The 10,793-nt window shown below is 29.6% G+C and overlaps 2 protein-coding genes across 3 annotated transcripts; one reads left to right on the top strand and one right to left on the bottom strand.

The window, feature by feature from the left end:
- Positions 1 to 220: 220 nt before the first annotated feature.
- On the top strand, positions 221 to 1,180 carry LOC119679072. The gene is made up of 4 exons (XM_038091230.1): positions 221 to 237; positions 309 to 501; positions 569 to 751; positions 815 to 1,180. The coding sequence occupies exons 1-4, from the start codon at positions 221 to 223 to the stop codon at positions 1,178 to 1,180; spliced, it is 759 nt and encodes a 252-aa protein (XP_037947158.1).
- A 672-nt stretch (positions 1,181 to 1,852) lies between these two features.
- Positions 1,853 to 3,975, bottom strand: LOC119670027 (peroxiredoxin-2-like). Of its 2 annotated transcripts, none has more exons than XM_038080114.1 (5): positions 3,759 to 3,975; positions 3,210 to 3,376; positions 3,027 to 3,144; positions 2,073 to 2,478; positions 1,853 to 2,004 (listed from the first exon to the last, which is right to left on the bottom strand). In XM_038080114.1, exons 2-5 carry the CDS (start codon positions 3,370 to 3,372, stop codon positions 1,954 to 1,956), a joined length of 738 nt encoding a protein of 245 aa, XP_037936042.1. In that variant the 5' UTR covers positions 3,373 to 3,376; positions 3,759 to 3,975; the 3' UTR covers positions 1,853 to 1,953. The 2 variants fall into 2 exon arrangements, with proteins under 2 accessions (XP_037936042.1, XP_037936043.1); XM_038080115.1 differs by lacking the exon at positions 3,759 to 3,975 and adding an exon at positions 3,466 to 3,545.
- Positions 3,976 to 10,793: the final 6,818 nt, after the last annotated feature.

The raw sequence follows: 10,793 nt of genomic DNA, 5'->3' as shown, positions 1-10,793 counted from the left end.
CTAAGGTCTTTCAAAAAAAGTTGTATTTGTAATTCGTGGTAAAAAGCTGTTTTGTGGTATTGCTTTCGTGGGGAAATCAGAAACAGCTGTTAATCGCTACCGCAACTAACTGAACAATTTAATTTGAATTTAAAATTGTTAGTAAACCTTAAGATAAAAGTGTAAATATTACTATTTTAAAGTGAATTTTAAGTTAACAATTTATTTGAATTTAGAAGTGATGGAAAACCGTAAGGTGTAAGTGTAATTATCGTGTAATTATACATATACAATTAGTTTTGAAACTAAAAAATTATTATTTCTTTTAGAAAAAAAATATCAGGGCGAAGTACACCAGCACAGCTTAAGTGTTTTGTAGAGTTCTGTGAAGCCAATCCACATATACCTATTGGGCGAAATAATTCGCGTTCACCGAAAGGCATTCAAGCGCTGTGGGATGAACTGGCTGACCTCTTGAATGCAATGAGAGGCCCCACTAAAACAGCTACGCAATGGAGGGAAGTAAGTATTTCGATATTTTCAAAATAAAACGTTCGTTGTAAGTAGATAATGCTTACTAAATTTTCAGACGCTAACCCACTGGAAAAATATGGTACGCTCCCGTGCACGCCGTCTAGCATTTCAAAAAGAAGCGAGTGTTGAAGGACAACCAACCGCAGGCACTTTGAGTGACCTGGAAGAAAGAGCAGTGGCAGTGTTCGGTGTAGCAGGTGTACCTGGGCGTGAGAAAGTTGCTACTTTGGGTTTTGAAGTATATGATTGACATTCTTTTAGTTGAAATGATTGAAATGTATCATTATCCCTTTTTATGCAGGACCAAAATAGTTTGCTTCCAACAATACAGACACAGCAAGACGCTACAATTGATATAGTTACGCAGTCAAACAACACAATGCTGCAAACAACACCAAACAATAATACAATGCCGCAGTCAAAATCAGAGAATTTGGAAAAAGTGATATCGCCGGTTCCTTTATCGTCGCCTGTTGTAAAACGAAAACGAAAACTGAAGAATTCAAATATAGGATTGAGAAATCTTTTACATGAATCTATGGTGCAGCGTCAACGCATGGATGAGCGAATTGTTGAAGCTTTCTCAAATTTGTCTGACGTGATAAAAGAAATGGCCACAGCTATTGCTACATTGAGTGCAGCAGTAGCACAACAAAAAGAAAATTAATTAGTTATAGAATATATATAGTTTATTTATGTATAAATAATAATGAAACATAAAGCTTGCGGCTCTTCATCACTTTTGTATTCAAATTTATTTTCTAGTTGGATGCGATACCGATTGACAGCTGTTTTTGATTTCTCTACTAAAGCAATAGCACAAAACAGATTATTTACAACGAATTACAAATGATAAAACTTTTTTTAAAAGACTTGTGCCAGAATAGAAAAAATGTTTCAAACCGTCTTTCATTCTATCTTTTAAACATCGAAAGACTTTTTTACCCGTCTTTGCCAGAATTGCCCCAATTCGTTCTATCTTCGATAAAAATTATTGTTCATTTTCGTTTCAGGGAAGATTTTACGTTAAGTTTGTTCAAACAATTTCAAAACAAATTAGTAAACAAAAGACATAACCAGCAGGAAGAGGAGGAACAGGCTCCTGACGTAAAAGATGATGTGCCAGTAGCAACAGAAATAGAAGGTAATGATTGGTTGGGACACAAGTTAACATCTGAAGAAGCAGCTATACCTGTGTTGGCTAAAGATGCATCGACAAAGAATGATGATTGGTATGATGCATACGATCCACGAAATCCGCTTAATAAACGTAAAAGAGGCGCAGATACAGCTGCCAGTAGTAGCTCAACTAAACGTAATAAGTAATCCAAAAAAAAAATTTGTTATTTTATATAAGTCATGGTTTATTATATGTTTAAAAAAATCTCAAATTTGAAAAAACTACTAAAAAATAGAAGTACTCTGTGTTCACTTGTAAATTTAATTATTCTTCTCAAAATACTTTGTTTTCTCTTTCGGATTTGGTACAATCTAAAAAAACGAAAAGAATAATTAATATATGAATAACAAAAAAATATTTGAATAAAAATTTCGCTTACTGTATCAGCGCCAGGTTTCCAACCAGCTGGGCATACTTCACCATGTGTGTCTGTATATTGGAATGCTTGTACCAAACGTATTGTTTCATCTACTGAACGTCCCACAGGTAAATCATTCATTGTTATTTGTCGCAAAACACCACGATGATCAATAATGAAAAGCCCACGTAACGTATGGCCTAAGTCATCCAAGTATACACCATAGTCCTTACTGATCTTGTGTGTCAAGTCTGCGAGTAATGGTATTTTCACATTTCCTAAGCCACCTTCTTTACGTGGTGTATTAATCCAAGCTAAATGCGTAAAGTGTGAATCGACACTACAAGCTATCACCTCAGTATTTATTTTACGGAATTCTTCAACACGATCTGAAAATGCAATGATTTCGGTGGGACAAACAAAGGTGCTGAAAATAAATAATTTTTTTTTTAAATAAATGAATGAAATATATTTCTATTTAATGGAAATGCTATTTACATTTAACCTAAAGAAAATAATTTTCATAGCATTATACTAGTCTATTAAAATTGTTGTTGTTGCTGGAGGTTAGTATGTGGATAGGTGATGATAGTGTAAGAGATTGTTTAGGTGTAAGAATCAATTTGGGATAGGTAGGAACTCGAATTGTTAAAAGCTTTAACCATTCAGCATTTACTTTGGAACCGTTTGAATATGTTATATATATGTAAATTGAAACAATTACTGTAATGCGTGTTTATACAAAATACATAACGAAATAAAATTCTGTTCAAGTAGCTCAAATTTCCGAACATTTGGTGTGTTTCATCCACATGTTCATATTCGAGTAAACATATGTACTCGCACTAGTCGAGCAATATGTTGTTTGAACTCTTTGAAGTCTTAATTTAAACAGACCATTACAATTTTTTAGAAAAGTAAGAAGTAAATAAAAATATATAATGAAAAAAAATACATAATGTATATTTTCCTTACAAATCAAGTGGGTAGAATAATAGCACTACGTATTTGCCAGCAAATTGTGAAAGCGATAATTGTACAATTTCTTTATTAACCACAGCTGTGCCTTCAAAATGTGGGGCGGGTTTCGAAACTATAAGAAAATATATTACATTAAACTAAAAGTAGCATAAATAAGAGTCAATGCATTTTACTTACTAACTGCTTTTGTAGTTTGTAATTTGTGATCACCTTTTGGTGCTCCAGCTGGATAAACTGAACCACCTGCAAATGAATGACAATAACCATCATCTTCTGTCGCAAGAGCAAAAACGTTAACTGCTAAAAGTATCAGTAATGGTATGCTTTTCCTTAATTCCATTTTACTGAAATAAATGTAAATATCATAACTATAAATATGTTAATTTTTCTTATTTATAATACAATGTATATAGCCAAAATAAATAAAACACACCAACTTTATTCAAACGCCACGCACACTAAATTTTGTAGAAAAACAAAAACGATATACGTGCAACTCTTTAAAAATGATAAGAAAACATATAAATGATTGTATTATTAAAACAGTTGGGATTTAAAATAGATAATGTCAATTTTTTTTATGTTAAACAATATTAGAGGGGAAAGGGTAGTGCTCTATTATCTACACATGCTAACAAATCAGTTAGGAAATTATGTAAAACATTCACATCCACAATTATTTTATAATTTCAATTTTAATAAAATAAAATCATTTACGCGACTTACTCTCTTCCGTTATAAAAAACAAACTAATTGATTTGAAAGTTAAAATTATATCAACAATTGATTTAAGCCAATACGTGTTAGCATCAAATGGGCTAATGCCGGTAAATACATTTAACAACAACAGGGTTGTTACCGTGCAACTCCTTTTAAATACTACTGCACACCAACGTAACTTTAATAAAAGATTCAAAAATAGAAGTTTATCGTATAATATTAATATTTTTATAAACATAAAACATAAAAAAAGTTTTTTAAATTTAAACAACAAGCCTGCTTCTTGAGGCAATTTCAATATTAAATTGATAATAGAGATAGGGTGCTTAAACTAATTTATTAGGAAATGTAACCATATTATTTTTAAAATAATATATATGGTTTAAATTAATTATAAAAGTTTTAGAAAAGATACAATTCGTTGGTTTAATTTATTTATAATAGGATGCATTCATTGCACGGTTTACTACAGCTCTATATACCTCAAAGATACCTGTAATGAATCTTACCATAATTAAATTTTTTAGTGCATATAGATAATTTCCCGTAATGATGAAATATCGAAATATAATAATATATATTGTAGCGTAAGTACCCAGTAGCTTATAGTGGCATCGATGCCAGAAGAAACACAATAGCATCGATGCTTTAAGCACCTTTGAGGAATCAATGTGTGAAATTTATTGCTTTATGTTGTATTTCACCTCAATATTTTGTAAAATTATTATGTGTGTTTTTATACATATAAATTTTTTGTACATATTCTTTATTTAATATATAATTATTAGTTTATTATCATTTTAAAATTTAAATAATACAACATATATTTATATATATTTTTCACAAATATAAATAATTTTTATTTGAGTTTTTTGATTCTTTGTTGATTTCATACAATTTTCAACTTTGTGGCAGCGATAACGATTCCCCTGCAAAATTATATTGATTTCACCATTCAATTATATTAATTCCCCACACCTTCTTTTATATTAAAAACCATAATAATACTAATATTAATAGTTTTTGGATTGAAAAATATAGTAATTTTTAAATAATATATGACTGTTGTTAGTTATTTTTACCAAATTATAAAAAACATCTATTAAGAAAATTTTTATTATTTCTAAGTAACTACGCTTGATGTAATTAAAAAGGTTTAACAGTAATTTTATCTTTAAAGTCAATTATGACGAATTGTTATTAGTTCGTCAATAAAAGTGCAACTAAATTTTGTCACAATTTATCGAATCTTTGGCTCAGTGGTCATTTTTCGTTTGTAAATATTTTTAATATATAATTATTCGCAAAAAACTTTTAAGTCTCTAAAAACTAGGTTTCAACTTGCAGCCTATTTAATTCATTTAAATGACTATTTAATTAGTCAGTGCTTACTAACGAACTTAATCAAAAACGTACTTGACATGTGTTTTACTTATTATTTAATTATATTATAGTTTATTTAATTAATTTATTATAGTTTTATTAATTGTTATGTTTCAGTACTATTGTTTTTTTGAGATTTTTTTATTGTTCTGATTCTCTCTTGTTTACAGATCTTTATTTAGGAACTTATTATAAAAAAGTTATGATAATCTTTATTCTACGATTCGCTAAAGCAAATTGGAAAATTTAATAATATTTTTAACAGAAGTACACTATAACTATAAGTACACTACACAATATAACAGAAGTGGTCTAATAGTTTAAAATTATTTATATTATTTAATGAATAAAAGGTATAATTTGTTTTAAAGTTAGTTTTGTTTTTTAGGATTTTAACTTTTATTTCGATCGTATTTTTTGTATATTCCCATAAGTATCTCGGCAAATTCGCTTTTGTCTTCATCAGGAGAATTCCTACTATAATTTTTTTTTTTATTATATTATATATTGATTATTTTCCGTTTTTCAAATTCGTATATTCGAATAATGGATTGTGATCCGTTATTATAATAAATATACGTATATTGATACTCTGTAATTATATCAATAGCATATTAAAATATTTTAAATACTTGGCAACGCGACATAGAGCCGGTAACTTTTTGACAATTGCTCTCGCACGTTTTCTCCTAGTTTCTGTTTAGAAAACATTCATGGTCAAATTAAGTATTTCACCACGCAAGAGGAGCAATCGTTTGAAAAAAGTAAATAAAAATGACAAAGTGTTGAGTGTAGACAGAACAACTAGTGCGAGTGGAAGCGTACCGAACATAATATTTTTGCTAAAAATAAATAATTTAAACTTGTTGATTGTATAAATTATTAAGTTAAAAGAAGCTACAAAGGTAATTAAGAAATGTGATTATTTAATAAATAAAAAGTAAAAAGAAAAAGATTAGAAGAAAGTATATATATAAATTTGATCCACCCATCTATGACGCAGTTTTGTGTATTCGTTTGGAATTTGTTTTATTTTTAGTTACTTAATATTTTATAAAAAAAAAGCTTAAATGTCGATTCCAATGAATAACCTAAATCAGGGAGGCTATGCGCCACCCGGATTTGGTGCCGGCTATCCCAATGCTCCAAATCCAGGACAACCTATGGACGGCTACGGTCCACCAGGACAACCGCCAGTAAATTATGTGAGTAAATAAATAACTTTCACAATTAAGATATATAAAAACTTAAAAATTCATTTTGCAAAATTTTTCTTTAATAATAAAAAAAAAAATATTGACTTTAGACACGAAACTATTTCATATTTGTATTTTTGCTGCAAATGACGTCATTAAAGTTTATTTTGGTTCTGTGTGCTACCACTGAGTTTTGTTTGTGTGCTACTTTCCAAATAAAAATGTTTTAAATTGAAGGCTTCCCGCCAGTTTGGAGCCCTTAATTACCATTCCCAGTAGCGAACAATTTAATGCCAAAATTTTTGGTATTCAATGCGCAGTGGCTTATGCTATTGAATTGATAAAAATGAGTAAAAGAAATGTGATGTTATAACATATGTACATGCATTTAGATGTAAATGTGTATAAATTAAAAAAAAATAAATTAATAAAATATGAAAGTTGCGTTTGTGAAGACAGTAATCAAGTGATGTAATTAAGTTAAGAAGTTAATTGAACAAAATTTTAGTTGTTTTATAGTAAATATTTTAATATAAAATGATTAATCATGTTTGCACGAGGTCACTATATTCACCATATAAATATTTACTAAGTAAACAACGCCTATGAAAAACCCTGCTTTCGTTCGTTGTCTGACAAGCGCTTCATTATGTTTAATTATAATTTTTTTTTTTGTTTATTTATTTTGAAAGAATTTCTTTAGTTTATTGTTTATATGATGGCTAGTAATTTATGCATATGGGTACACAGATAGCACATATGCATATATATTTTTATAAGAATTTGTGGTTCCAAAACTGCGCGTAGTTGTCTGCCAAAATAAAGTTCAAAATTTTATTTTAATTTGGTGCTAATAAAAAATAATCTAACGATAGTGTTGGTATTGCTTTCAAAGTATCACTTTTAGGAGACAATTTTGTATGCGCTAAATATTTGTATATGTCAGTATACATCATATACATAGAATTCTAATCAGTAGATTTTAATTAAGCTAAAAATAATTTTGTTCATTTCATTTTTATTATTGAATTTCTCTTAAGAGATGAAAAAATTTAAATTGATAAATTTTTTATTATTTTGGATTCATCAAATTTTGACATCATTATTTTAACTTCAAATATAATTAAAATTAAGACACTCATTTTTTCAAGTACATTCAAATGGCATTTAATTCATTCATAGATTTTTTAATTCTATGAATACGCTCAAATGAGTGTTAGTAGACTCTGCGTCTTGCCACGGACACAACTAAGGCTCTTACGAGCTAGCACAACTAGTAGATTCGTGAACGGGGCACAACTAATGGGTCTGCGAATGATGCACAATAACAATATAACAATGTCAACCCAGTAAATTTATAAGAAAGTTTTTTATATGCTTCTTTGATACAAAAACCCAGTATGTGTCCTGATAACCCAATGCAAAATTTGACTTAATGGGGCTAGATAAAATGGAAATCAAAAAAGTTTTTTATATACTTCTTTGATACTAAAATTCATTATGAGTCTTCATAAGTTATAAATATAAATTATAAATATTTACGCTAAGGTTTTATTACTTAGTGATGTCAGAGGGTGCTGAGTCAGTTGCTTTAACTTATTGTAAAACTAAAAGCAACAGCATTTCCAATATTTCTAAGTACTTTGTTTTGGAAACGGTGTATTATCATAACATTGCTCTTACTGGTGCATCCCCATAACTGTATTACCGTAAGTCCATACAGGCTTTACAATTTGATTGTAAATCAGGAGTTTATTTTGTGTCGGTAACTGTGAACGCCTACCGATTAACCATTTTATCTGCTTAAGTTCTTTTTTTCTTTTTCACATGCTCTTTCCAACGTAGTTCAAATACTTAGGCATGACCATAGAGAGGTTATGCCTAAGTATTTCGCTGTATTCGTATACGGTATTTCCAGTCCATTTATATTTAATTTGCAGTGGGTGACCCTTTTATTCGTAAAGTCAACATGTACCGATTGTGTATTGTTAAGCTTAAGTCGCCATTGTTTCGTCCACTCATAAGTATTATTAATAGCTAGCTGGAGAGTTTTAGTTGATTCCATTTATTAGAACCGATTGAAATTAGAGCTGTACCATCAGCAAACGTCGCAATTTTACAATTTTCTGTTATTGGTATATCATTAGTAAACAAAAGAAAGAGTATAGGACCAAGGACGCTTCCCTGTGGGACACCCACTTTAATTGCTTTTAGGTTTGAGTAGCAGTCTTCTTGTTTAACTCGAAAATATCTATTTGTTATATAAGATTCTATAAGATCGCAATATTGTTCTAGCAACTGTATTCGTAATTTTCTCATAAGACCTTGATTCCACACTTTGTCAAATTGGGTTTCAATTTATGATGTATGGAGAAAAATTCTGTTACATAAAATAGTTTGTGATAAACATTATACTTTTCAGGCCAATATATAGTTCTTCAGTGGTCAAAAAACTGTTTCCTTTAAAAAACGTTAATTCTGTATTGGAGGAGGTTTCACTGCTCGTGATAGAATTTTGCAATATATTAGAAAATTTGTTAGATTAATAGTTTCGATTAGTTAGATTATAATGTTAGTTCTATTATAAAATAATATGCATTAGTCGTAGATGTTAACCCGCTCCGACCTCACGTTAACTCATTAATGACCGATAACTAACTATAGCCATAATTTTTTCTTTCAGTTAACAAATTTATATTTATTGAGGCATAAATGTTATTAACTATAATTGATTTTGTTATAAAAGGAAGTTTCAAACTTTCCTACAATATAATGTACTCTATCAACAATTAATAATATGTATCTACATTTGTACAATAAGATCACATTAAATAACCGTAAATAAAGTAAAATATAATGTTCTTCTTTACAAAATAGCGTAAGACAAATCAATGGCAATGGCCGTCAAATTATAAGAATTCTTTTCCTACTCGTGATATTCTTAATGTCTGATCTCCAGCTATTCCCAAACTTTAAAAAAATGCCGTGGTCTGAAGATTGGTTTGATCGAAGTAAAAGTAAATTTTAAAAGAATCACAAATCGTCTTATAAGAACTTTGTTGAAATATTATGGTGTTTTCGATTGGTAAATATGAATTCAATCTAGATTTTCTCTTGATCTGTTAAAGTTTGTCACCCAGCGAACACTTAGAGTAATCTAATTAGTTTGTTGTAGTAGTACAAGACATTTTATATTTTTCATAAATAGATGTATTGAATCATTATTATATTGAGGCTAGGTTGAGTTCAGTGCACTTGAGCACTTTTTCTCTCTATACACTTATTTTGTCAAGTCATATGAAATAGTTGTCATTTCAGGATAATCTTGCTACTCTGTCAAAATATCTAGAGCGTTAAAATTAATCTCCAGTGTTATACATTTCGCTCGAGATTTACCAATAAGAAATTGCAAATAGTAAAATTGAATCTCGATTGAAAAAAATGGAAAAAATATCCCAGATTTACCAATCGAAAACGGCATTAGAAAATGTTGAAAAAGCATTGTTTATATTTGATTTGAAGTAAATTGCCACACTACTCTATGATATGCTATGAGATACTGCTAGCTTGTGCTACGAGGGCTGGCTTTTAGGTTTTGCACCTAACAATGAAAACACAGTGATTAATTAGTGAAAATAGTTTTATTCTTTTTCGAAGTATTTTCCATGGAGTATTTCGTTCTTGGACGACCTTCACAAAATTCGCCGGGGAGAAAATAACAATCACGCTTAAACTCATTAAACTAGCATTTTACAATCGCTGAATGTGGTGTTTCATCAGTAAATATCGAACTAAGGTAAGCGATGGATTCTGCTTAATCCGCGTTGAAAATCATATAAAATCATCGTACGAAAATGTTCATTATTTAATTCTATTTTTTCGCAGACATGATTTAGTATCGACGATGTAAACACCACAATAAGCGCGCAAACTAAAATGTTACAATGATTTTAAAATGTTAAAATTCATCTGGCAAAACTTAATGTTGCTTAGACGCACGGCTTAAAAGGCAGCCTACGTATTCAGCAAAATGTAACATTTGGGTGAATAGAGTTCAATTTTAATTAATGTTATATTCTTTTTCCCCTAATGTTACACAGGATGCACTTTTTGTTGTTCTTAGTAATGTACTGTCGGTATCTCAGCCTCAGTATTTCGGTTCTTCTTTAAATAGGCATTTTCTTTTGTAAGCATATGTTATATCAAAAATAACATATGAAACAACAACACTGCTAGCTTATATCGTCCAACCTTTTTGAAATTGCTTAACTAATAAGCAGCTTAAATCACATGGTTGCCAACACTAAAAATTCGTCTATTGTGAACGATTTTTGGAAGTACGTGCAAAATTTCAGTTAACTGTCAACGTTTGATTTCGTTAATTATTTGTTTACGTGTCGTCATTGTTCGTAACAAATACATTATTATTTCTCTTTATTATTTTACTGTTAAAAGGCACAAA

The sequence above is a fragment of the Teleopsis dalmanni genome, chromosome 1 (genome assembly GCF_002237135.1).
Source record: "Teleopsis dalmanni isolate 2A chromosome 1, ASM223713v2, whole genome shotgun sequence".
In the NCBI taxonomy this organism is placed as follows: domain Eukaryota; kingdom Metazoa; phylum Arthropoda; class Insecta; order Diptera; family Diopsidae; genus Teleopsis; species Teleopsis dalmanni.
This window is presented reverse-complemented; position numbering and strand designations above follow the sequence as displayed.

What these genes read in the sequence shown, in the direction of transcription:
- LOC119679072 (XM_038091230.1), top strand. An exon ending in CAGCTACGCAATGGAGGGAA is followed by an intron (nt 502 to 568) that starts GTAAGTATTTCG and finishes CTAAATTTTCAG; the next exon opens with ACGCTAACCCACTGGAAAAA. An exon ending in TTGCTACTTTGGGTTTTGAA is followed by an intron (nt 752 to 814) that starts GTATATGATTGA and finishes CTTTTTATGCAG; the next exon opens with GACCAAAATAGTTTGCTTCC.
- LOC119670027 (XM_038080114.1), bottom strand. Translation starts at nt 3,372, where the DNA reads ATGGAATTAAGGAAAAGCATACCATTACTGATACTTTTAGCAGTTAAC. An exon ending in ACAAACTACAAAAGCAGTTA is followed by an intron (nt 3,145 to 3,209) that starts GTAAGTAAAATG and finishes ATTTTCTTATAG; the next exon opens with TTTCGAAACCCGCCCCACAT. An exon ending in GGAAACCTGGCGCTGATACA is followed by an intron (nt 2,005 to 2,072) that starts GTAAGCGAAATT and finishes TCGTTTTTTTAG; the next exon opens with ATTGTACCAAATCCGAAAGA.